Below are 23,526 nucleotides of genomic sequence, written 5' to 3'. Positions count from 1 at the left end.
GGAATAGGTGACGTTTTGTGTCGAGACCCGTCTTCAGACCTTTGACCTGTCCCTCCTCTCTTCCAGCTTTCTTTCCCCTCCCCACCTCACAATCAGTTTGAAGAATGCCTAACCTGAAACATCACCTATCCATGTTCTCCAGACCCGTTGAGTTACTCAAGCACTTTATGTCATTTTTTTGTAAACCAGCATCTGCAGTGCCTTGTATCCATCTGTTAGACTATTTATCCCTCAATCACCTTTCTGAAATGGTTGAATGACATGCACAATTAATGGCACATTTCCTGAATTTCCTGAACTCGGAAATTTGTAGTTATAGCATATTAAAACATGCAGCACAGGAACAGTCAGCCTATGATGTCTGTGTCAAACATGTTGCCGAATTAAGCTATTTTCTTCTGCTTGCATATTATCCATATCCCTCCATTTCCTGCATATTCATCTGCCTATTTAAAGGCCTCTATGGCACCTCTATCGTATCTGCTTCCACCAACACCTCCGAGTAGTAGCACGTTCAAGAAACTATCACTGTGCAAAAAAACTTCGACCCACACATCTCTTTAGACTTTCTCCCACCGATCTTAAAGCAAATCCCTCTTATCTCTCTAGTTCCGAATGTCTACCCTAGCTATAAAGGTCAGGGACAAATTCCCAACAGCAATTCGTTGACCGACTCGGCCGTGGCTGGTTGAATGATGAGTTTCGCCCGGGTGCTGGACTGCACACAAAGCCCAGCCGGCGGGCCAGCTGAGGAATTTTGGCCCGGGCGCCGATGATCGGACATGAGGAGGGGTCGTGGTGTCGGCGGTAAGCAAAGGTCCGAAGGTCGGACAGCTGGCCGAGCTGCCGATGGGTGGGGCCATGGGCGAGGCACTTTTGCTGCAGTCCATGGGATGTACTACGTCGGGATTGTGAGGCAAGGCCAGACGCAGCACTCCAACCCGACAGTCCCCACGACACGAGTAGTAGCAGTCAAATATGGGACAAGGGTGGTCCATGTGGGACAAACCAATTCAGCCCAAAATACGAGATGTCCCGGCTAATATGGAACAGTTGGCCTCCTAACCCCATAACCTTTCATACCGTACTAACCAATAATCTATCTATCTCTGCTTTAAAAATACCCACTGACTTGGCCTTATGTGGCAAAGAATTCCACAGATTCATCACCCTCTGACTAGACATTTCTTCTCATCTCCTTCTTAAAAGAACATCCTTTAATTCCGAGGCTCTGACCTTGTCCTAGACGCTCCCACAAGTGGAAACATCCTCTCCACATGCACTCCATCCAAGCCTTTCACTATTGTGTACGATTCAATGAGGTCCCCCCTCGTTCTTCTAAACTCCAGTGAGTACAGGCCCAGTGCCGTCAAACACTCATCATATGTCAACCTACTCATTCCTGGGATAATTCTTGTAAACCTCCTCTGGACCCTCTCCAGATCCAGCACATCCTTGCTCAGATATGCTGCCCAAAATTTCCCACACTAGTCCAAATGCGGCCTGACCAGCGCCTTGTGGAGCCTCAACATTACATCCCTGTTTTTAGTATATAAACCCTCTCAAAATAAATGCTAACATTGCATTTGCTTTTTACCATATTAACATTATCTATCAATAAGTAGGCAATATTGTTCCTGACCATCAGCTTTATCCTGCTATTATAAAATACAATTGTCTTACATTTCGGATCACTTGCAAGGCTCTCTTCATATTGCCTTTTAATAGTTTTTACTACCTGTTTTCTGGTCATATTATGATACAGAAGCTGTCTTTAGAGATACAAAAATAAAGTGCCATAGAAATTAAAGAGGGCAGCACAGTGGCGCAGTGGTTGTGTTACTGCCTTACAGTGCCAGAGACCTGGGATCGATCATGACTACGGGCGCTGTCTGTACAGAGCTTGTACGTTCTGCTCGTGACACCGTGGATTTTGTCCAGGTGCTCCGGTTTCCTCCCACACTCCAAAGTGGTACAGGTTTGTAGGTTAATTGGCTTTGGTAAAATTGTAAATTGTCCCTCGTGTGTTTAGGATAATGTTAGTGTGCGGGGATCACTGGTCGGCGCGGATTCAGTGGGCCTAAGGGCCGGTTTCCGCGATGTATCTCCAAACTAAAAGTTTAGGGACAACATAAAAGTAAAAGACTAAAATAATTCATAACTCATATTAATTTTACTATGGCCAGATCACATGCACAGCTGCTCAGAAACTTATAATGTCTAATCCTGGTTTTCATTTGATTTAACTGAGTGAATTAGTGGTAAGAGCTTAGACGCCCTGCTGCAACCATTTTATAATGTATTAGAAATAAATACATAATTTGCCAATACGTGTCTCCAACAACATTGGGCACCATCACAGCAATGACACCGTGGATTACATCATCACCATTTAATCTCTCAGCAGTCTCTGGTTGTCTGTCATCCAGTAATGAAGGTGCACAAATTCCCTTTATCCAAACACTGGGAAAGATAAAGCCATTGTTGATTGGCTTGGCCACAGAATCCATCCCTTATCCATTGTGTCGACTGTTTGAGATCATTTACAATCTTGATGGGACAAGGCAGCATCTCTGGATAGAAGGAATGGGTGACATTTCAGGTCGAGACCCTTCTTCAGACTGAGAGTCCCAGTCTGAGAATCAGGATGGGGTGGGAAACTAGAGGTATGGAAAAGTTCAGAACAAATCAGAGCCATCGTCGATGAGGAAGGAAAGGGGAGTTTCCCTCCTCACTGACTCTCAGTCTTAAAAATGGTTTTGACCTGAAACGCTTGTCCCGCTGAGTTACTCCGATGTTTTGTGTCTATATTCGGTGTAAACCAGCATCTGCAGTTCCTTCCTACCTTGATGGTATATTTGAGCTTTGGACCATCTATTTCCACCTCTGTAACATCATCCTCGCCCTTCACTCAACTCATTCTGCTGTTGAAGCTTTCAGCCATGCATGTGACGCAAGCTTTATTTGTCCCAAGGCCAAATCTAAACTGTTTGAGCAGGGATGCTGGATGTTAGGAGTTGAATTTCCTGTGATGGCAGCAGCTTTCCTCACACCTTAGACTTCAGGAAGTGGCTCTTAGAGGATCACATCAGAATGCAACCAGCACTTTTTCATCTAGGGAAGCATGCTGAGAAGGAATGAGTGTGTGCTACAATCTTGGAAGATGAGAGCATTCACATGTTTCTACGGTGCACAGAGAAAGCAGTTTTGTTAGTGTAAAGGGAAATTGTCAGGGGGTTATCTGTAAGGGCGTGAGAACTCCGTGCATGCCTGTACTTTTAGTAGCTTGGCGACGCAGCCAAATGCCCCTTCAGGGTACAAAGCAAAAGATGCCTTGGCCACAACTCAAATGTTCTCTGCCACTGAGTTATTTTTCATTTCTATAATGCTGCAGTGATCAGCGGTATATTTAATCTGGCTAAATCCACCGTAATGATTTCAAGATAAGGTGGAGAGAACAAAAGTGACCAAGATTATGACTGAGAGCAGTGCAGGTGTATTTATGAGGTTGGACAAGGTTTTCAGGTGGTCATAGATGTCTTGTGTCATAGAGTGTCATGGAGTCTCACAGTGTGGAAACAGGCCCTTCACTCTGACTTCACTCCAACTTGACTTGACTAAACTGGACAACATGTCCCAACTACACTAGTCCCATCTACCTGCATTTGGCCCACATCCCTCTCCGCCATGTACCTGTCTAAATGTTTCTTAAATGTTGTGATATTGCCTGCCTCAACTACCTTCTCTGTCAGCTTGTTCCATATACCTACCACTATGAAAAAGTTGCCCTTCAGTTTCCTATTATATCTTTCCCCTCCTCACCTCCAACCTATTGAATGTACTCTGGTTCTCAACTCCCCTACTCTGGGCAAGAGACTCTGTGTGTCTACCTGATCTATTCCTCTCATGATTTTGTATAGGATTGAATTCTGGGCAATGGGCAGGTGCTATAGACCTGCACGGGAAGGTAGACACACACCCCCGACAAGTCTCGGGCAGATGGGGCTCGTCAGCCCGAGAAGGCAGTCCATTTAGTAATGGGAAAACTCTGATTTAAAACCTCCACTGCCTTGTGACCATATCCAGTCATGGAAAAGGCTCCAGGAGTAAACCTCAAGAAAATCTGGAGTCGCAGCCCCTAAGGCAGTTCATCGTTGTCTACAACCTCGCTCTGGCAGCTCCTGCGATGGCGCTGGTGCCAAACTGTAATGGCCCTGCTGTTCCTTTGGATCGATCAGTGACATGGAGAGGGGGGACATGCTGCATGGGCAACAGCCTGTCCTCCATATGTCATCGCCCAGGCTTGCATCTGACCAAGATGCATCACCCATGGTCAGTCATGACCAAGGGGAGCCTACTACTACCCCTCATCCTCCTGCACTACAAGGAATAAAGTCCTAGTCTGCTCAACCTCTCCCTACAGCTCAGACCCTCGAGTCCTGCCCCCAAATCCTTGTAAATCTTCTCTGCACCCTTTCTAGCTTGACAACATCTTTCCTCTAATATGGTGCCCAAAATTGAACACAAGATGCCTTGTGGTTGGACAATCCATATGGACATTGAACCTGCACCAAATGTTGATTAGCGGGAGCCTCTCTGTAAAAGTTGGCTGGTGAAGGTTTTCTGGTACTACCTCTACTGTCAGGTTTGTTTCTTCTCTTCTTTCCTCGTTATTCATCTGATAAGGTGAAGTCATAGAGTAATTCACTGTGGAAACAGGCCCTTCAGCCCACACGTCCCACCTGCCTGCGTTTGGTCCATATCCCTCCAAACCTGTCCTATGCATGTACCTGTCCAGTTGTTTCTTAAACGTTGGGAAGTCCCAGCCTCAACTACCACCTTGTTCCATACACCCAGCTTGTTCCATACACCCACCACCCTTTGGGTGAAAATGTTACCCCTCAGATTCCTATTAAATGTTTTCCCATGCACCTTAAGCCTATGTCCTCGATTCACCTACTCTTGGCAAGCGATTCTGTGTATCTACCCAATCTATTCCTCTCATGATTTTATACACTATTTTTGTAATGTTCCTTTGGAGTTTTCTGCCCACTAAATGTTGATAACATGGTGACTACATGTCACACTGCGATCACTTCGATCCCAGTTTAGGTCAGTCTACATAAGATTTCCTTGCGTTGTATCTCTGATTGCAGGAGAAGTGTGTCAAACTATTTAATTAATTTAATACTGACTCCTCAGTATTATTCTAAATAGTTTTTTTTTCCTGAGAGTGAACAGTATCATTCACTCTCAAAAGCAACATGATCTTAACAGTATTGAACTTCTGGACTACTTGGTAGGAAAGTGTCTTTACTTTACTAGACATACAGCACAGAAACAGGCCCTTCGGCCCACTGATCCACGCCGACCAGCAATCACACCTTACACTAACACAATCCTACACACTAGGGACAATTTACAATTTTACTGAAGCCACTTAACCTTCAAACCTGTAGGACAAAAACTCTACCATTGAGCCACTGAGCTGCCCCTGCTTGGAGCATAGTGGAATGAGGGGATTATAACGACAGGGTGACCATAAGGGTCATGAAAAGGTTACAATCACCGATGAGACTTTTACAATCGTGACTACGGGTGCTGTGTGTATGGAGTTTGTACGTTCTCCGTATGATCGCATGGGTTTTCTCTGGGTGCTCCGGTTTCCTCCCACACACCAAAGACATACAGGTTTGTAGGTGAATTGGCTACAGTAAAAAAAATTAATTATCCTTCGTAGAGTAGTGTTGGTGTACGGGGATCACTGGTCGGCACGGACTTGGTGGGCTGAAGGGCCTGTTTCCGCACTGTATCTCTAAAGTAAAAGTAAAGTCTAAACTAACCTTTGTTTTTCCTATTTTAGCATCGTTTGATTTTAAATTACTTCAACAGCAGTGGCTGTGCCTTCAACTGGCTCTGTCCTGATCACTGAAATGTATTGCCTAAATCTTTATCTTTCCTTTACCTCCTTTAGAATATTTCCCAATTTAAAATGATCCCGTTGCTTGACTTTTAACTCTTCTGTATTGATCATCATCAAACATTGTTTGACTACATTCCTGTGAAGAACCTTGAGACAGTTTTCTACCTTAAAAGAGCTGGATAAACATGTTCCTGGGGTATCATTACAATTTCAGGTGTTTGCACTTTGGCAAAATGATTGTAAGAAGCAGAGATAGAGATCTAACTGAACGTTTAGGCACTGAACTCTCTGGCGTTTGCACTGGGAAGAAATAGTTTTAAGCAGAAAAGTTAAAGATCTAACTGAACTCGTAGCGATATGAAACAATAACGTCAATATTAAGGGAAAATCCTGGTTTGATTCAGACTTGGTTTCTTCTTAAAGAAATTTACTTCCTACAAAGGGATATCCAGCTTACTTTGCTATTTGCAGGATGTAACATATTTTATTTGAATTTTCACAAAAATGAAATTGTTATTACCCTGATCTGGTTCAGATATATTTACGTTTTGTTGGGTTACAATTAGCCATTTTATTAGGACTCTGCACATAGTAAATGCTTCTTCCCACTAGAATAGTCCTTGTATTAATACCTATATAAACCATAAAATATGGAGGGGGTTGAGAGGGGGAGGGGGGGGGGGGGGGGGGGGGGGGGGGGGGGGGGTTGTGGGGGGTGAGAAGGGGGTGAGAGGGGGGAGAGATGGAGGGGAGGGGAGAGAGAGGGGGATAAGGAGAGAGATTTTTGTTTTAACCAAAGATAGACACAGGATGCTGGAGTAACTCAGTGGGACAGACAGAGAAGGGAGGGGGGTAGGGGAGAGAGAGGGGGGAATAGGGAGAGAGTGGGGGAGGGGGGGAGAGGGGGAGAGAGGGGAGAGAAAGAGAGGAGAGGGAGGTGGATAGAGTGAGAGAGATGCTGGTTTAAACCAAAGATAGACACAAAATGCTGGAGTGACTCAGCAAGACAGGCAGAGCGGGGGGGGGGGGGGGGGGGGGGGGGGAAAGAGAGGGGGGGGAGAGAGAGGGGGGGAGAGAGGGGAAAAGGGGAATAATCTGTCAGGAACCTGTGATAAAAATTGTAGTTTGCCATTTCAATCTTTCAATGTTGAAAAGAAGAAAATACCAGAAATGGGAAATACAAATAAAATTAAGAAATCGGCTTAAAAAATATAGCTTTTGAAAATGGTTGAATTAAATATAAATACACTTTCAAAATATGCAACCATTGAGAATTAAACTATTGATTACAGTGGTGTTTGAATAAAATAGAAAATCTAAGAGGCATTTGGATAAAACCACACTTGGAGAAAATGCTCCCCCAAAGCCCCTGGTGTTTAGAAAGGTGTATTTTTCCCCCCTTCTTGAGGGAAGACATCTGGACAATTTAATGGTCCAATGGAATTTGGATCTAGCTGTGAACCTCCATGATGTCTCCATGCGAGCATTAGAGAATGGTGGTATATTCCGGAACAGTATCATGACCAGCATTGACCCAGATGACTTTCTGTGGCCCTGGACCATGCAATTCATTGACTGGGTCATGCATCCTATTGATTTAGACAGGAACAGACAAATTGGGTATGTTTTTCTCTCTGCTGCTCTTACTAACCGCGTTGCCATCCTGCTGTTTCCTACTGAGCCATTAATGCCTTTAATAAATCACCAGTGTTAAAGTTCTGAAAGTTGGGGATTAAATGGAATCCGGAACCAAGATAAATGAACACATCTTGCACTAAACGTTATTTACAGTTTTCCCTTTATCATGTATCTGCACGCTGTGAATGGCTCAATTGTAATCATGTATTGTCTTTCCGAAGACTGGTTAGCACGCACCAAAAGCTGTTCGCTACTTCGGTATACGTGACAATAAACTAAACTTGACTGTCAGTAGCTACCTGAATAAATCTAGATGTTAAAAATGCAACGGTATAATGAAAATGGTCTTTGGTTTAAATATCAACCCTTTGCCACCTTTAAGGAGGCACAGTGGCACAGCTAATTAAACTATTTTGCAGCAGCTCCATTGACCCTGGCCTGATCCTGACCTCCACTGCTTTCTGACTGAGTTTGCATCTACCCCATGTGAACATGTGGGTTTCCTCCAGGTGCTCATATTTCCTGCCATATTCTAAAGGTTGGTAGGTTAATTGGCCACTATAAATTGCTTCTATAAGTGCGGCCACTCTGCACTGGACTGAAAAACACGTGTCCTATCCAACAGAACATCGCCTATTCACATTCAAAGACAACAGCAGAGGATAGAAAAATCCAGGGTCAGACTATCAAAGGTGCGACAATCAAAAATGAGCAGGACACAAAATGGAGAAAATGCGGAGATTGCCAGAAAAATTAAATAATTTTTACAGACACTTAAAGTAATTTATTTAAATAACATACTTAAATGAATTTTTCCCCCAATGGTGTTGAATTATAAATGCTCCCCTCATTCTAAAGTAGTTGAGAAAGAAAAGGTTGTGTCTGATTAACAAGGTGTCCTATTTTGATGAGCCATTTAAGGATGGGTGGGACTTGTCTGACACAATAAATTATTCCAAAGCCGGACACAAAATGCTGGAGTAACTCAGCGTGTCAGACAGTGTCTCTTTAGAAAAGGAATAGGTGATGTTTTGGGTCGAGAGTCAGAGGTAAGGAAAACGAGAGATATAGACGATGATATGGAGAGATGGAGACCAAATGAATGAAAGATATGCCAAAAATCCATGATGATTTGCTGGCTGTGGGCCAGGTGAAAAGGAATTACAGACAATGAAACCCACCAGGACGTAATTGAAACATGTACAACGGCCAGGGTGGGGGTGAGACGGAGAGAGAGGGGGTGCGAGGGTAACAAAATCAGAGAAATCAATAATCATACCGCTGGGTTGTAAGCTGCCCGAGAGAAATATGAGGTGGTGTTCCTCCAATTTGCATTTAACAATTAAGGAGGCCTAGGACAGAAAGATCAGTGTGGGAATGGGAAGGGGAATTAAAGTGTTTGGCAACCGGAAGGTCAAGTAGACTTGAAGTAACCGTGAGATCAGATAGATGGACTGAGTGAAGGTGGTTTGGGATTTCAATCTAGAGGAGGTAATCATGATGGGAGATTGAACAAGCCAGTGTCTTTAATTTTTAATTTATTACCGTGCTTTAAGGAAGGTGTGCATATCCTCACTAAATCCATAGTATCAACAAAGTAATTAACTTTGTGTGCTTCAGGGGGCCCTGATTTCAAACACAATTTACAATGCCACACACATGGATGGAGCAGCATTAACCTGTTGTTAGTGGTTTATTTTACAAAATGAGCTACATTGAAATGAATGATCATGTTTGATCAAATTTGTGCCTCTGGCACTAAGTTGCATACTATTACACTGCATAACTGATGCATTACCATACCAACAGTCTGATTCCACAACCCCTGGGATTCCACTTAAAACCAGCTTCATTTATGTATACTCTATAATCCTTAAATCACTTTATTCAAATTACACATATTACAGAAAAATAATAGTGGAGCAGGCCCAATATGCAATTTGGGATTTGAAGCTTAATATTTTTTTATAATAAAGTTATTTGAACAAGGCACAGTATTTTGTGTTGAAATTAAATGCACCATTACAATTGGGGGAAATGTAGGAGCAACAAAGAACATTCTTAATTTTAAGGTGTAAATGGGAATAAAAGACCCATTTTTTATGCAAAGAGAATTATGATGCCTCACATCTCCTCCTATTGATCCAAGTCTCTTTCAGAATGAATAAGTCATAGAATCATAGTCATATGGCACAGCAACAGGTGCTTCATGACCCAACTTGTCCATGCTGTTGGTTGCCTATCTAAGTTAGTCCTACTTGCACATGTTTGACCTGTATCCTTCCAAATTGCAATGGTGTATGAAGATGCATAATTTCCCAAATCCATTTCCATCTGGCAAACCTTATATCGCAGGTGACTGTGCATGATGAACATTTTTCACCTATTCAAATGCTTAATGGCAGTGGGCATCTGCACCAGACTCATGATCCCACAAAAACTTAAACCTTGCATATTGAAAAGAGGAAAATCGCCATTGTTTTAGTTTAGTTTTGGTTAAAGATACAGACAGATGCGACAGGCCTTTCGGCTCACTGAGTCCGCACCGACCAGCGATCCCCGCATAATAACACTGCCCTGCACACATTCTGGCCAATTTTACAATTACACCAAGCCAAATAACTTACAAACCTGTACGTCTTTGGAGTGTGGGAAGAAACCGAAAATCTCAGAGAAAACCCATGCAGGTCACGGGGAGAACGTACAAACTCTGTGCAAACAAGCACCCATAACCAGGATCGAACCTGGATCTCTGGCGTTGTAAGGCAGCAAATCTACTGCGACACCACTGTGCCGCGCTCTGTTGTACATGCTAAATACATGGTGTAGGAACATAGTGGTGCTGAACTTGGCTTCTGAAACTTAATGACAACAAATTTCAGAATGGGAGCTCAGCAGGCACTTACTGCCTCAATAAATTGTAATAATTGCCTCCATATTTAGCATGTACCACAGAAAATACATTTCTGCCCTAATTTAGACTGAAAAAGGAATAGTTTTGCTTCACCTTGCTACAGCGTTGGCGATGATCTTCAGGCTGCTGGGATTCCGAATCAACTTGTCGAGGATGCTGACAATCTGTTCAAACTTGGGCCTGTTGTTCCTGTCCTTTTGCCAACAATCCAGCATCAGCTGATACAGGGCAGCTGGGCAATCCATGGGGGGCGGCAGTCGATATCCTTCGTCCACTGCTTTAATAACCTGAACGTGGATACAATCGAAGGCAGCGTCAGAAACCGCTGGAGAACAATTGAACACTCTGAGAGGAATAGATCGGGTAGACGCGCAGAGTCACTTGCCCAAAGTAGGGGAATTGTGTACCAGAGGGCATGGGATTAAGGTGAGAGGGGAAAGATTTAATGGGAACCTGAGAGGTAACTTCCTCACGCAAAGGGTGGTGGGTGTATGGAATGAGCTGCCGGAGGAGGTAGTTGAGGCATGTACCACAACGTTTGAGAAACATTTAGACAGGGACATGGATAGGAAAGGATTAGAGGGATATGGGTCAAATGCAGGCAGCTGGGACTAGTGTAGATGGGCCACGTTGGCCGGTGTGGGCAAATTGGGCCGAAGGGCCTGTTTCCACGCTGTATCGCTCTATGACTCTACTGCTCTCAGAAACATGGGGAAATTAAACATGCATGAAAAATATGTGTGTTTGGCCTGGGTTTTAAGGCAGAGACTCCACTGGCATGATGACCGATACAAAATGCTGGAGTAACTCAGCAGGTCGGGCTGCGTCTCTGGAGAAAAGGAATAGGTGACGTTTCGGGTCAAGACCCTTCTTCAGAGATGCTGCCTGACTCGCTGAGTTACTCCAGCATTTTATATCTATCTTCAGTATAAACCAGCATCTGCAGTACCTCCCCTCCATTCGCATGAAGCAGGTCTCAGGTGGTAGGCACTGTGTTGAAATCCAGTCGAATGTATCTTCTAAAATCCTCCCCATGCAGGAAGCACCAGTTACAGACTTATTGCCTTTATCTCTTAGTGTAATCTAACGATCAAAAAAATTAGCAGACACACATGACCATCATTTCAAATAAACATCACCAAGGCTAGCATTTGTGCTGAATTTGCACTAGGAGCAAAATAGAACTTGGCTGCATTCTAGAGTGTCTGCACCTGAAAATTAGGACCCAGTTCCAAGTTCGATCTTTCTTTCAAGCCACCCAAATCAAAGTAGAGTCATTGGCAATTATCATCCAGAAACTCAGCTCTCAGTTTCGCTCAGGATGGATGAAGAGGTTTTAGTTTTAGTTTTGGAGATACAACGCAGAAATAGGACCTTTGGCCCACCTAGTCTGCACCAACCAGTGATCCCAGGACACTAACACTATCCCACACATTGGGGACAATTTACAATCTTTACCAAAGCCAATGACCAAAGCGGCACAATGGCACAGCGGTAGAGTTGCTGCCTTACAGCGCTTGAAGCGCCGGAGACCTGGATTCGATCCTGACTAAGGAGGTTGTCTGTACGGTGTTTGTACATTCTCTCCGTGACCGCGTGGGCTTTCTCCGAGATCTTCGCTTTCCGCCCACACTCCAAAGACGTACAGGTTTGTAGGTTAATTGGCTTGGTATAAGTGTAAATTGTCGCTAATGTGTGTAGGATAGTGTTAATGTGTGGGGATTGCTGGTCGGTGCGGATTTGCTGGGCCAAAGGGCCTGTTTCCGCGCTGTATCTCTAAAAAAAAACGTTTCTTTGCAGTGTGGTAGGAAACCGGGCACCCGGAGAAAACCCACGTGATTTCAGGGAGAACGTACAAACTTCGTACAGACAACATCTTTGGACAGGATCAAACCCATGTCACTGGTGCTGTAAGGCAGCAACTCTACCGCTGTGCGACTGACTGTGCCGCCCAAGTACCATAGTACTACCATTGTGCCACACCACCATGACATTGTAGGTATGGCATTTGACTGATAGAAATGCCTGATGTACTAAACTTCTAATGCTCTCTACGGAAAATATAATTCAGCTGGTATGGAAGCCAGGTAATTTAGTATAAATGGTACACACATTGAATCTCGCCAGCTCTCAGCTCAAGCACACCAACACCATTTCCCTCAGATCAGCAAAGTGTGAATTGAATGTTCTCTGAGTGTTTTTGTAAGTGCAGGGAGTGTGTACTGTGAATGGGTACCATGTAAGTGGAGCTTTTGAGATGGCCATTATATTAATGGGATAATTGTGATGGGGCATTTTTGACTTGCTACTTTGGAAACTGCTTAGTAGAATAAGGAGGAGTTAGATGCCATAAATAATCCTCTCTACTATTAATAGAATGATATTAGTAACCATGTGAATTATTGCCATTTTAAAAAATTCATTCAAGGCAGCCGGAGTTCCCTAGCTGAGTCAGCATTTAATTGCCCATTCCTTGTTGCCCTTGAGAAAGTAATGATGAGTTGACTTCTTGAATTGCTGCATTTTTTAAAGTGCGGGTATACCCTCAAAGCTGTAAGGGAGAGATTTTGATCCAGTAACAGTAAACGAATGGTGATATGTTTCTAAGATAGTTGGCTTGTAGCTTATTGGGAGCGACTTACAGGTGGTGGTTGTGTGTAGGAAGGAACTGTAAATGCTGGTTTACACTGAAGATAAACACAAAATGCTGGACTAACTCAGCGGGACAGGCAGCACATCTGGATAGAAGGATTGGGTGACGTTTCGGGTCGAGACCCTTCTTCAGACTGAGAGTCGGGGACAGGGAGACGAGAGATATAGATGGGCATTATAGAGAGATATAGAACAAAGAAATGAAGATATGCAAAGTAACATGCAGGAAGGAACTGCAGATGCTTGTTTACACCACAGGAAGACACAACATGCTGGAGTAACTCAGCGAGACAGGCAGAATCTCTGGAGAGAAGGAATGGGTGACGTTTCGGGTCGAGACCTTTCTTCAGAATGAAGAAGGCATTGATATATGTGCAATGCAGGCCTGAGCACCTTTTGCAAGATTTGCGAACCAAAATGTCACCCATTACTTCTCTTCAGAGATGTTGTCTGTCCTGCAAAAAAAGTAAAGATGATCAAGAAAATGGTCCATTGTTAGCTGCGGGTCAGTTGCGGGCTAGACAATGAAACTCACCAGGATGCCAGTGAACTAACACAACGATTAGGGTGGGGCAGTGATGGAGAGAGAGGGGATGCAAGGGTTACTTGAAGTTAGAGTAATCACTATTCATATTGCTGGGTTCAGGTGGATGTGTTCATATATGTTTTATGTATTTAAAACATGAGAATTGCTGACTAATTCCTCAAACTTAAAAGGCTGAATCGGCAGTCCTGCTTGTTTTTAGCACAAAAATAATTTGATAAAATTACAATGAAAGAAGAAAAGGTAAATTGAATTAAAGTATGTGGTCCAGGTGCTGACAAGGTGCTGACAAGGAAGGAAATAGACGGGATTAGAAAGAGTTATTATGGGAAGGATGTAAGTTATTATGGGAAGGAATAGGTGACACCCTTTCGGGTCGAGATCCTTCTTCAGACTGGTTAGGGATAAGGGAAACGAGAGATATAGATGATGGTGGGGGCGCTGCGAGTCGGCTGCCCTGCCAGCAGCGTGCAGCGTGTGCGAGTCGGCTGCCCTGCCAGCAGCGTGTTCGTCATTTCTATTTTTTGTTTTTTTTAGTGTTTCAGTCTGAAGAAGGGTCTCAACCTGAAATGTCACCTATTCCTTCTCCCCAGAGATGCTGTCTGTCCCATTGAATTACTCCAGCATGTTGTGCCTATCCTCACGCTAAGCACCTCTTTTCTAATAGAAATTGTACCCTATATTACTCATAATCATGGTACTAAGAAATACATTTCCCAGGCCTGACTAGATATTTTAAAGGCTGGGAATGTGAAGATTATTGACATGTTTTAAACAATTGTTTTTTTAAGGTTAGGAATGGATGTCATGGTGCTTTGTGACGGAGTGCTGAAGATTTTGTTTTAAACTGCCTTGAACTGTAAACGATCTTCTAGTTCTGACAGAGGAATGTAGTTCTTGAATCGGAATGGCACATACATGCATCACACGCTGGTGTATACACCCGACATGCTGTGAGAAGCAAACTTGATGCACACAATTTATGACGTTGGACAGAATTGTGATTTTGATGTATGCTCTGCTGTATCCTGCCGTTGATATATCAGCTCAGAGGGATATATTTTCCAACCTACCCTGTTCCTGTGCAACTTCATAATGCGTTCTTACCAAAGCCTCCTGTGTATTCTATTAACCCGAGCGCTAACTTGGTCGAAAACACATCTCATATATTCATTTGATGGTTCAAAGCAACAGTTAAAGCTGCTGAATATTAACTTCCACCTTGCTTTTACATTGATATATTGGATTCCTACTGAGAGTCCAGGAGGAAATGGCCTGTGTGGGTCAACAGATACACAAATAACTTTTCACCCCAGTCACTGACAAAATAACTTTGTTTTTATAATGCTTGCAGTTTATGCAAACAAAATGAATAGCTACTTCGACACTGCAATCTTTTTTCTCCATTCCATTCAATTTCCCCTAGAATCTTAAGACTGGGCTTTGCCCATCACTTAAGTAACCATCGGTGTGAACGTGATGTGTTGCACTAACAGATAGGAGTTCCACAACCTCTCCATGTTATATGAGCAAAGACTAGTGCCTGGGCTACTAGTAATCTTTTCTAAGGAACTACTGTCCCAAATTTAACATCTTCCCAGATAGGTAAATTGAGTTATGAGGGGCATAGATAGGGTAGACAGTCAGAACCTTTTCCCCAGGGTGGAAATGTCCAACATTCAATGGCATAGCTATAAGGTGAGAGGATGAAAGTTTAATGGAGATGTGTAGGGCAAGTGTTTATAGACAGAGAGTGGTGGGGGCTTGGAACACATTGCTAGGGTGGCATGAGGGGCAGATACAAATGGTGGCACATGATAGTGCAAGGCATAAAGGGATATGGATCATAAACTGGCAGATGAGTTCAGGTTAACTTGGCATCATGTTCGGCACAAACATCGTGGGTTGCAGGGCCCTTTCCTGTGCTGTACTGTTCTATGTAAGTAGGAAATACAGTACGTAGTTCTCTACATTATCTTTTTGCCAGTCTTTTGTTAGTGATGTGAAGGTCTATACTTTACTTCCAATCTACATTTGAGAATGTTAATAACATGCTTAATCTATTCTCCAGCTCCAAGAGTATTCTTTATATGCCTCTTCGATTCCTCTCAATGACAGAGCAAAGAACGGCCACCCTGGCTTTTCTTCCAAACACTACACAAGTTATTTTCAAACCAACAATTCGCAGAATGAGGGGCAGCCCAGAGGCACAATGGTAGATTGGATGGCTTACAGTGCAAGGAACACGGGTTTGATCCTGATCCTGACTATGGGTGATGTCTGTATGGAGTTTGTGTATCCTCCCTGTGACCACATGAGTTTTCTCCGGGTGCTCCGGTCTACCACACTACAAAGATTTACAGGTTTGTAGGTTAATTGGCTTCGGTAAAGATTGTAAATTGTCCCTAGTGAGTAGGATAGTGCTAGTGACTAGGATCACTGGTTGACACGGACTCGGTGGGCCAATGGGCCTGTTTCAATGCATTATCTCTAAAACTAAAACCTCTCCATCCCTTTTAGTAAGTTGTAAAAAATTGTCCTAAGTGTGCGTAGTTTAGTGTACGGGGTGATCACAGGTTAGCACGGACTCGATGGGCCAAAGGGTCTGTCTCCGCGCTGTATCTCCAAAGTCGAAAGAAGATACTTACATCCTGGTTGGACATTTCCCAGTAAGGCCTCTCTCCGTATGACATCACTTCCCAAAGTACAATCCCATAACTCCATGCATCACTGGCAGAGGTGAACTTGCGATAGGCTATGGCTTCCGGTGCAGTCCATCGGATGGGGATCTTTCCACCCTGGGAAAGGTATTTAAAGAATGGTCACACGTGAACATGCTCTTGTACAATCTTAAAGGAAAATCACAAATCTGGAACAAAACATCTGGGTTAAGTTGCATTAAGCAAAATGCTATGAACCTTCCTATGCCTGCTAACTTAAACATTGTATCAATCATAAAAAATAGGAGCATGAGTAGGCCTGTTGGTTAACCTTGTCTAGGAAGGAACTGCATTCTCGACCCCTGCTACTCGGAGGCGTATAAATTTGCCGTTGCGGAAAGCCCCGGAAAAGCGTCTCGCCCATCAAGGGAAAGCCGGTCCGATATTCCCAGCAGGGCATGCTGGTTTAACCAAAGAGAGACACAAAAAGCTGGAGTAACTCAGCAGGTCAGGCAAACATTCTGGAGATACTACCTTTGGTTGTTCAAGCTTGTTCTGCCATTCATTATAAATATGACTGATCACCTTCTGCATCAGTTGAGAATTAAAATGCATGGTGCACCTAAGCTAGACAGCATGATATCAATCTAATGCTTTAAAGGCTATTCATTGTATTTAAATTCCACTCAGCCTACTACAAAATAAACTTGTGGTCTTAACACTACATGTGAGCAATTTAATGAGCCTGTACCTCAGAGTGGCCTGAGTCAACGTGGCATGGAGATCAATAATGCTGGCAACCATGTGCAGGAGATGATAGGTGGGCAGCCAGACACTGAAGATCAGCATGAATCCTCTCCTTCCCTTTCTCCTTCCCCTCCCAATCTCTATCTACAGGTCTGCATGTCTGCATTCCGCTGCTGCACTGTGGTCGCCTATTCAGGAATTGTGTTTCAGGCCAAACATTTCTTAAAGTGCTGGAGTAACTCAACGGGACAGGCAGCATCTCTGGAGAGAAGGGATGGGTGATGTTTCAGGTCAATACTCTTCTTCAGAATGATAGTCACTCTCACCTGATTCTCAGTCTTAAGAAGGGTCTTGACCCAAAACAGCACCCATTCCTTTTCTCCAGAGATGCTGCCTGTCCCGCTGAGTTACTCCAGCATTTTGTGCCTGTCTTTGACGTAAACCAGCATCTGCAGTTGCTTCTGACACATTTCTTAAAGTGCATCAGCTTTACAGTTGACCCAGTCTGTCAAGCCAAGTGGAGTTTATCATTGTTTACACAAGTACAGTGAGATTCAGGTACTATTAATAATCTTGCTTGCAGCACCAGCACAGGCACTGAGAATCAGGCAAATGGACAAAGACAAATAATTCATAGGTTTAAGGTAAGTGGAGAAAGATTTAATAGAAACCTGAGAGGTAACTTTTTTACTCAAAAGGTGGTGAGTGTATGGAACAAGCTGCCAGAGGAGAGCATTGAGGCAGGAACTATCGCAATGCTTAAGAACATTTAGACAGTTACATGGATAGGATAGGTTTAGAGAAATATGAGCTAAATGCAGGCAGGTGAGACTAGTGTAGATGGGACATGTTGGTCAGTGTGGGCAAGTTGGGCGGAAAGGCCTGTTTCCATGCTGTATGACTCTATGACATAAACTGTACATAAATTACGCATAACATTTCTAAAAGAAAGAAAGTATGCAAAAAAAAGACATTATGCATAATTACAATTAGGAAACATAATTAGAAAATCACAATTAGAAAAATAAGTCCATGGTAGTGCAAAAGATGGGCCATAATGTTTGTTTGTTGAGGTAGGATTGGGTTGTGCAGGTTGGTTCAAGAACCTGATAGTTGTAGGAAGATGAGTAAAGTAAATTAGACCATGATGGTGATAGCCCTCGGGGTCCTCCTCCTCCTTTTTCCTTTCATCTTCCCGCCACTCCCCATCAGTCTGAAGAAGGGTTTCGGCCCGAGACGTTGCCTATTTCCTTCGCTCCATAGATGCTGCTGCACCCGCTGAGTTTCTCCAGCATATTTGTGTACCTGAGATGTTTTTGATGTTTTAAGGATAGCACAATGACACAGCAGCACAGTAGCTGCCTTACAGCGCCAAAGACCTGGGTTCGATCCTGACAACGGGTGATGTCTGTATGGAGTTTGCATGTTCTCCCTGTGACCGCATGGTTTTCTCCGGGTGCTCCGGTTTCCTCCCACACTCCAAAGACGTGCAGGTTAGTAGGTTAATTGGCTTTGGTAAACATTGTGAAACTTGTCCCGAGGTTATTGTTAGTGTATGGGAATCGCTGGTCAGTGTGGACTTGGTGAGCCGAAAGACCCGTTTTCACACTGTATCTCTAAACAAAATGAAATTAAGTGGTGACCCACATTTGGTTTCAAAAGGTTAATACATTAAAATAGCTGGCAGAGGATTTGGATTTACCCAGCCCACAATAAAATTGAACACAAACTGACCTGAATTCCAAAAAAAAAACATACTGAAAAACCTGGTGAATCACAAAGTGGCCATCAATTGCTGCCAAACTGGGCTGTAAAGCCCGCCGTTTAAAAGAGGTAGTGTGAAGCTGAGGGAGAAGAGGACTGTCACAGACTCTATCTGTACAATGGAATGAGTTAGTGGGATTGCAATGCCTGGCATTTGTGCCGAGAATCCCTTGCAAGCTCTCAATTGCTGAAGCCGAACCTTCCACAGAAAACACAGCTGGGTGTTAAACCGACTAAATTAATTTGAATATTTTACGTGTCTGGAAACCTATTTATTTCTCCTTCTGAAGCGGTTTACATCTTCATATTATTGCTCCTTAAAGGCTTTCAGCATATTTTAAACAAAACTACTATTTTACATACTAATTAGATGCAAAGCAACATTCAAATCAGAATATTATGATCAGCAGTGGTTTAACCCTTACATCGTAAGTCCAAATAAACCATCTATTCAGTCGGCCAAATACCTATTAGTGTTCCCATTTCTAGTCTAAAACAATCATTGTGTCATGAATGGAATTCAAATACCAGGAGTAGATTTATCATTCTATTCTTGATTCCAAGCTACAAAAGTAAATGTTTAGAACAAATGTTTAGGGCGGCGCGGTGGTGCAGCGGTAGAGTTGCTGTCTTGCAGCGCCAGAGACCCCGATTCGATTCTCACCATGGGCGCTGTCTGTATGGAGTTTGTATCTTCTCCCCATGACCTGCATGGGTTTTCCCCAGGCTCTTCGGTTTTCTCCCACATAGGTTACTTGGCTGAGGTAAAATTATAAATTGTCTCTAGGATGTGTAGGATAGTGTTAGTGTGCGGGGATCATTGGTCTGCGCGGATTCGGTGGGCCTGTTTCCTGCGCTGTATCGGTAAACTCTAAACAAAACTAGCAAAATTACTATCGCTAAAAGCTCTGTCCCACTGTACGAGTTCATTCAAGAGTTCTCCCGAGTTTGCCCTGATTCAAACTCGGAGATTTACGGTAATGTCCGCTTGTAAATACTCGGGGCTCTCGTGGACATTTTTCAACATGTTGAAAAATCTTCACGAGTCTTCCCGAGCAATACCGCGTTTCCCAAGTACCTGCCGTTAGCGTTACGAGCCGCTAAGAGACGTCCCCGAGCTCCGACGTACCCGCTACGTTCATTCTATGTGTTTACCACGAGTTTGATTTTTTTAAAACTCGGGAGAGCACTTGAATGAACTCGTACAGTGGGACAGGGCTTTAAAACTTAAACGTTCCCTGCATTCCTTTGCCAGCATTCAAGTTGCTATTTTAAGTGAATCTTCTTCTCTGGCCCTATTTTTCTTTCTAAACTGTAAAGAATGTGGCAAAATAATTAATTAAAAGGAGGAGAAAATCATTCTTCCAAGTGAAGAAATGGCAGGAAACTCAGCAGACAATGCGGCTTGCAAATGTGTGATCTGCAAGAGTGGGATTTCTTTAGCAGCATCAAAGAAGTAGCCTTGAATCACATTAATCGACAATAATTATTCTTTATCACTGCTCAAGCAGCTAATGAGTCTCCGAACCACAATAAATTTCAAAAACCTCAATGATCCAGCTGCCGATTGTCAGAAAAGGTGTCAGTTCAGTGAGGAAGTGAAATAATTATTATTTACTGGCAAGGTCACATCAATACAAGTATCTGACGAAGAGTCTTCGACCTGAAATGTTAGCTCAGTTTCTCTGCCCATACTTGCAGCCTGACCTGCTGAGCCTTTCAAGCATTTTCTGCTATAATTATAGATTTCCAGCATCTGAAATGTGTTTTTGATTGTCAATGCAAAAGTCTCTTGGGTTGCAAGCAAACTCCAAAGAAGATGGCTAACCATCACTCAGCACATTAGACAGCAGGTCCAAAAGGAGACACATAACGTTACTGAGGAATAACTTTAGGAGCATTGGACATGTACGCATGAGGTGGAGAAATATCCTAAAGAATTATGAGTACCCTCAGGTTTGAAAGGAGTAAAGTGGTGAGAATAGAAATCACACCATTTTGCTTGTTACATGGTGGATGTCAAATGCATTTCGTTGTCTCTAATGCATTTCGTTGTCTCTGTACTGTACACTGACAATGGCAATTAAAATTGAATCTGAATCTGAATCTGAATCTGAAGCAATGTCCTGGAGAGGGTACATGGGGATTACCAAGATGTTGCCTGGGATGGAGCAGTTCAAACTTGATAAGAGACTGCAGGAGTGTGATCAGTGTTGGGAGGTACTGCAGATGCTGGTTTAAACCGAAGATAGACACAAAATGCTGGAGTAACTCAGCAGGACAGGCAGCATCTCTGAAGAGAAGGAATGGGTGACATTTCGGGTTGAGATCCTTCTTCAGACTGGTTAGGGATAAGGGAAACAAGAGATATAGATGATGGTGGGGGTGCTGCGAGTCGGCTGCCCTGCCAGCAGCATGTTCGTCATTTCCATTTTTTGTTTTAGTGTGTCCAAATATGTGTTTTAATGTCTCTTGGTGTGCCTTGTGTGAGGGGTGTGAGGGGTGGTGAGGGGGGGTAAGGGGGGGTAAGCGGGGAACCGCTTTCGGTCGCCTCAACCACGGAGAGGTGACTTTTTCCATGTCGCCCCCCCTCGCGGCCTAACAGCCCTTGCCGGAGTTCGCCAGAAGGGAGTGCTCCAATCGCTGGCCCGTGGACTGTTACAGCCTGAAGCCACGGTCTGCGGAGCTTCTAGCCGCGGGCGCGGCGTCCGGAGTCTGGGACCCCTCACTAGGGATCGCTGGAGAAGAGCTCCGACCGTCGGCCCGCGGCCGATAACATTCTGAAGCCGCTGTCTGCGGAGCTTCTAGCCATGGGCGCGGCGTGGAATTACCATCTGGAGCCTGGATTCCCTCACCGGGGACAGCCAGAGAAGAGCTCCGACTGCCGGCATGCCGCCTACTACATGCTGAAGCCGCGGCCTCCGGTAGGAAAGCGCCGATTCGGGACCTCCGAGTGTGTTCAACTGTCCCGACATCGGAGTTTCAACCATCCCGACGAGAGGGCCAGTACATCGGGCCGTCCGTAGCGGCGACTACGGAGGTTTATGGCCCCGACCATAGGTGAACAATGGAGGAGGACTGTGCCTTCCACCACAGTGAAGAATGCTGTGGTGGATGTTGGTGTTTAATTTTATTGTGTATTGTGTGTTCTTTTTTGATTGTACTGCTGCTGGCAAATTCATTTCACTGCACTTATATGTGTATGTGATGAATAAAACTGATTGATTTATTGATTGATTGATTGACGTAGAGGGATAAAGAACAATGAATATAAGATATGCAAAAAAGTAATGATTACAAAGGAAACAGGCGGAAACGAGAAGCTAGTGCGACTTGGGTGGGGGAGGGATAGAGAGAGAGGACATGCCGGGGCTACCTGAAGTGAGAGAAATCAATATTCATACCACTGGGCTGTAAGCTACCCAAGCGAAATATGAGATGGTGTACCCCCAAGTGCAGATGCTGGTTTACACCAAAATTAGACAACAAATGCTGGAGTAACTCAGTGGATCGAGACGTCTCAACCCAAAATGCCACCTATTCCTTTTCCCCAGAGATGTTCAGTGATCTGCTAAGTTACTCCGGCATTTTTTGTCTATCTTTGGAGTGAGAACTCCCCTTTTCCAGTTTTCTTCTCCTCCCCTACAATTAGTCTAAAAAAGGATCTCGACTTGTAATGTCACCTATCCATGTTCTCCAGAGATGCCGACCTGAATTACTCCAGCATTTTGAGTCTATCTTTGGAGTGAGTACTGTTCTCCCTGCAATAGAGAAGGTTAGTGAGGTGACAAGATTCAAGTGCACAAAAGTCAAAGATAGAGTGGACTACCAGAAACATTTTCATATCCGAAGTAGATAAAGCTAGAGACCATAGATTTTTAGGGTATATGCGGGAAGGGAATTAGAGCGATATGAAGGGGACCTTCTTCACCCAGAGAGTAGCAAATATCTGAATGCATTGCTTGAGTGAGTGGTTGAACTTAGTTTGCTGACAGTATTAAAAAATTGTTAGGATAAGCATTTGAATAATTTTGGCACAGAAGGCTATTCGCCAAGTGCAAGGTGGTGAGATTAATATGGAAGTGATCCCACTGGCTGGCATGAACGAGTTGTGCTGAAATGGCTGTTTCCATGCTGTACAATTTTATAACTCCAAGGCACTAACTTTCCTTCACAAAGCCCATGTGTATTCCCAAGGTCCTTTAGTCACTTCTAAGCCAACTTCTCCTCCTCCTGTTCCTCTGCAAGTGCTCTCAAACTGAACATGTCTTTGTACTTGTCACTTCCTCTATTACTGCGCTGCTGTTATTATGTCCTTGTTTATATCGTCCTAACTTCAGGTCCAACAATGTAAATCGTGTAAATCATGTAACTCTGTAAAAAGCTCACAAGTGACAATTGTTGATGATATTTCTAATGAGTGAGTGTCACAGGGAGACATATTATAGAAACAAGGCCTTCGATTCACTAGGTCCACACTATTACCCATTTCACTAATCCTACATTAATCTCTCGTTCTTTTCTCCTCGCATCAATTCCCACCAGTTTCTACCACTCACCTTCACACTTGGGGGTAATTAACTTACCAGCCTGCATGTGTTTGGCATGTGGGAGGAAACCAGAGCACCCAGAAGAAAACCATGCGGTCACAGGACCAATGCTGCAGAAAGCGAAGCAGGTCAGG

The 23,526-nt window shown here is 43.8% G+C and overlaps 1 protein-coding gene across 3 annotated transcripts in view; it reads right to left on the bottom strand.

Annotated features, from left to right (window-relative positions):
* Positions 1-23,526, bottom strand: part of epha3 (eph receptor A3) — a 216,268-nt gene that overhangs the window by 20,449 nt on the left and 172,293 nt on the right. For all 3 annotated transcript variants that reach the window (XM_055645049.1, XM_055645047.1, XM_055645046.1), the window contains 2 exons: positions 16,320-16,469; positions 10,569-10,762 (listed from right to left, as the gene is read on the bottom strand). In XM_055645049.1, coding sequence (XP_055501024.1) covers positions 10,569-10,762; positions 16,320-16,469 — 344 coding nt within the window. The remainder of the gene's footprint in view (positions 1-10,568; positions 10,763-16,319; positions 16,470-23,526) is intronic.

The sequence above is a fragment of the Leucoraja erinacea genome, chromosome 13 (genome assembly GCF_028641065.1).
Source record: "Leucoraja erinacea ecotype New England chromosome 13, Leri_hhj_1, whole genome shotgun sequence".
In the NCBI taxonomy this organism is placed as follows: domain Eukaryota; kingdom Metazoa; phylum Chordata; class Chondrichthyes; order Rajiformes; family Rajidae; genus Leucoraja; species Leucoraja erinaceus.
This window is presented reverse-complemented; position numbering and strand designations above follow the sequence as displayed.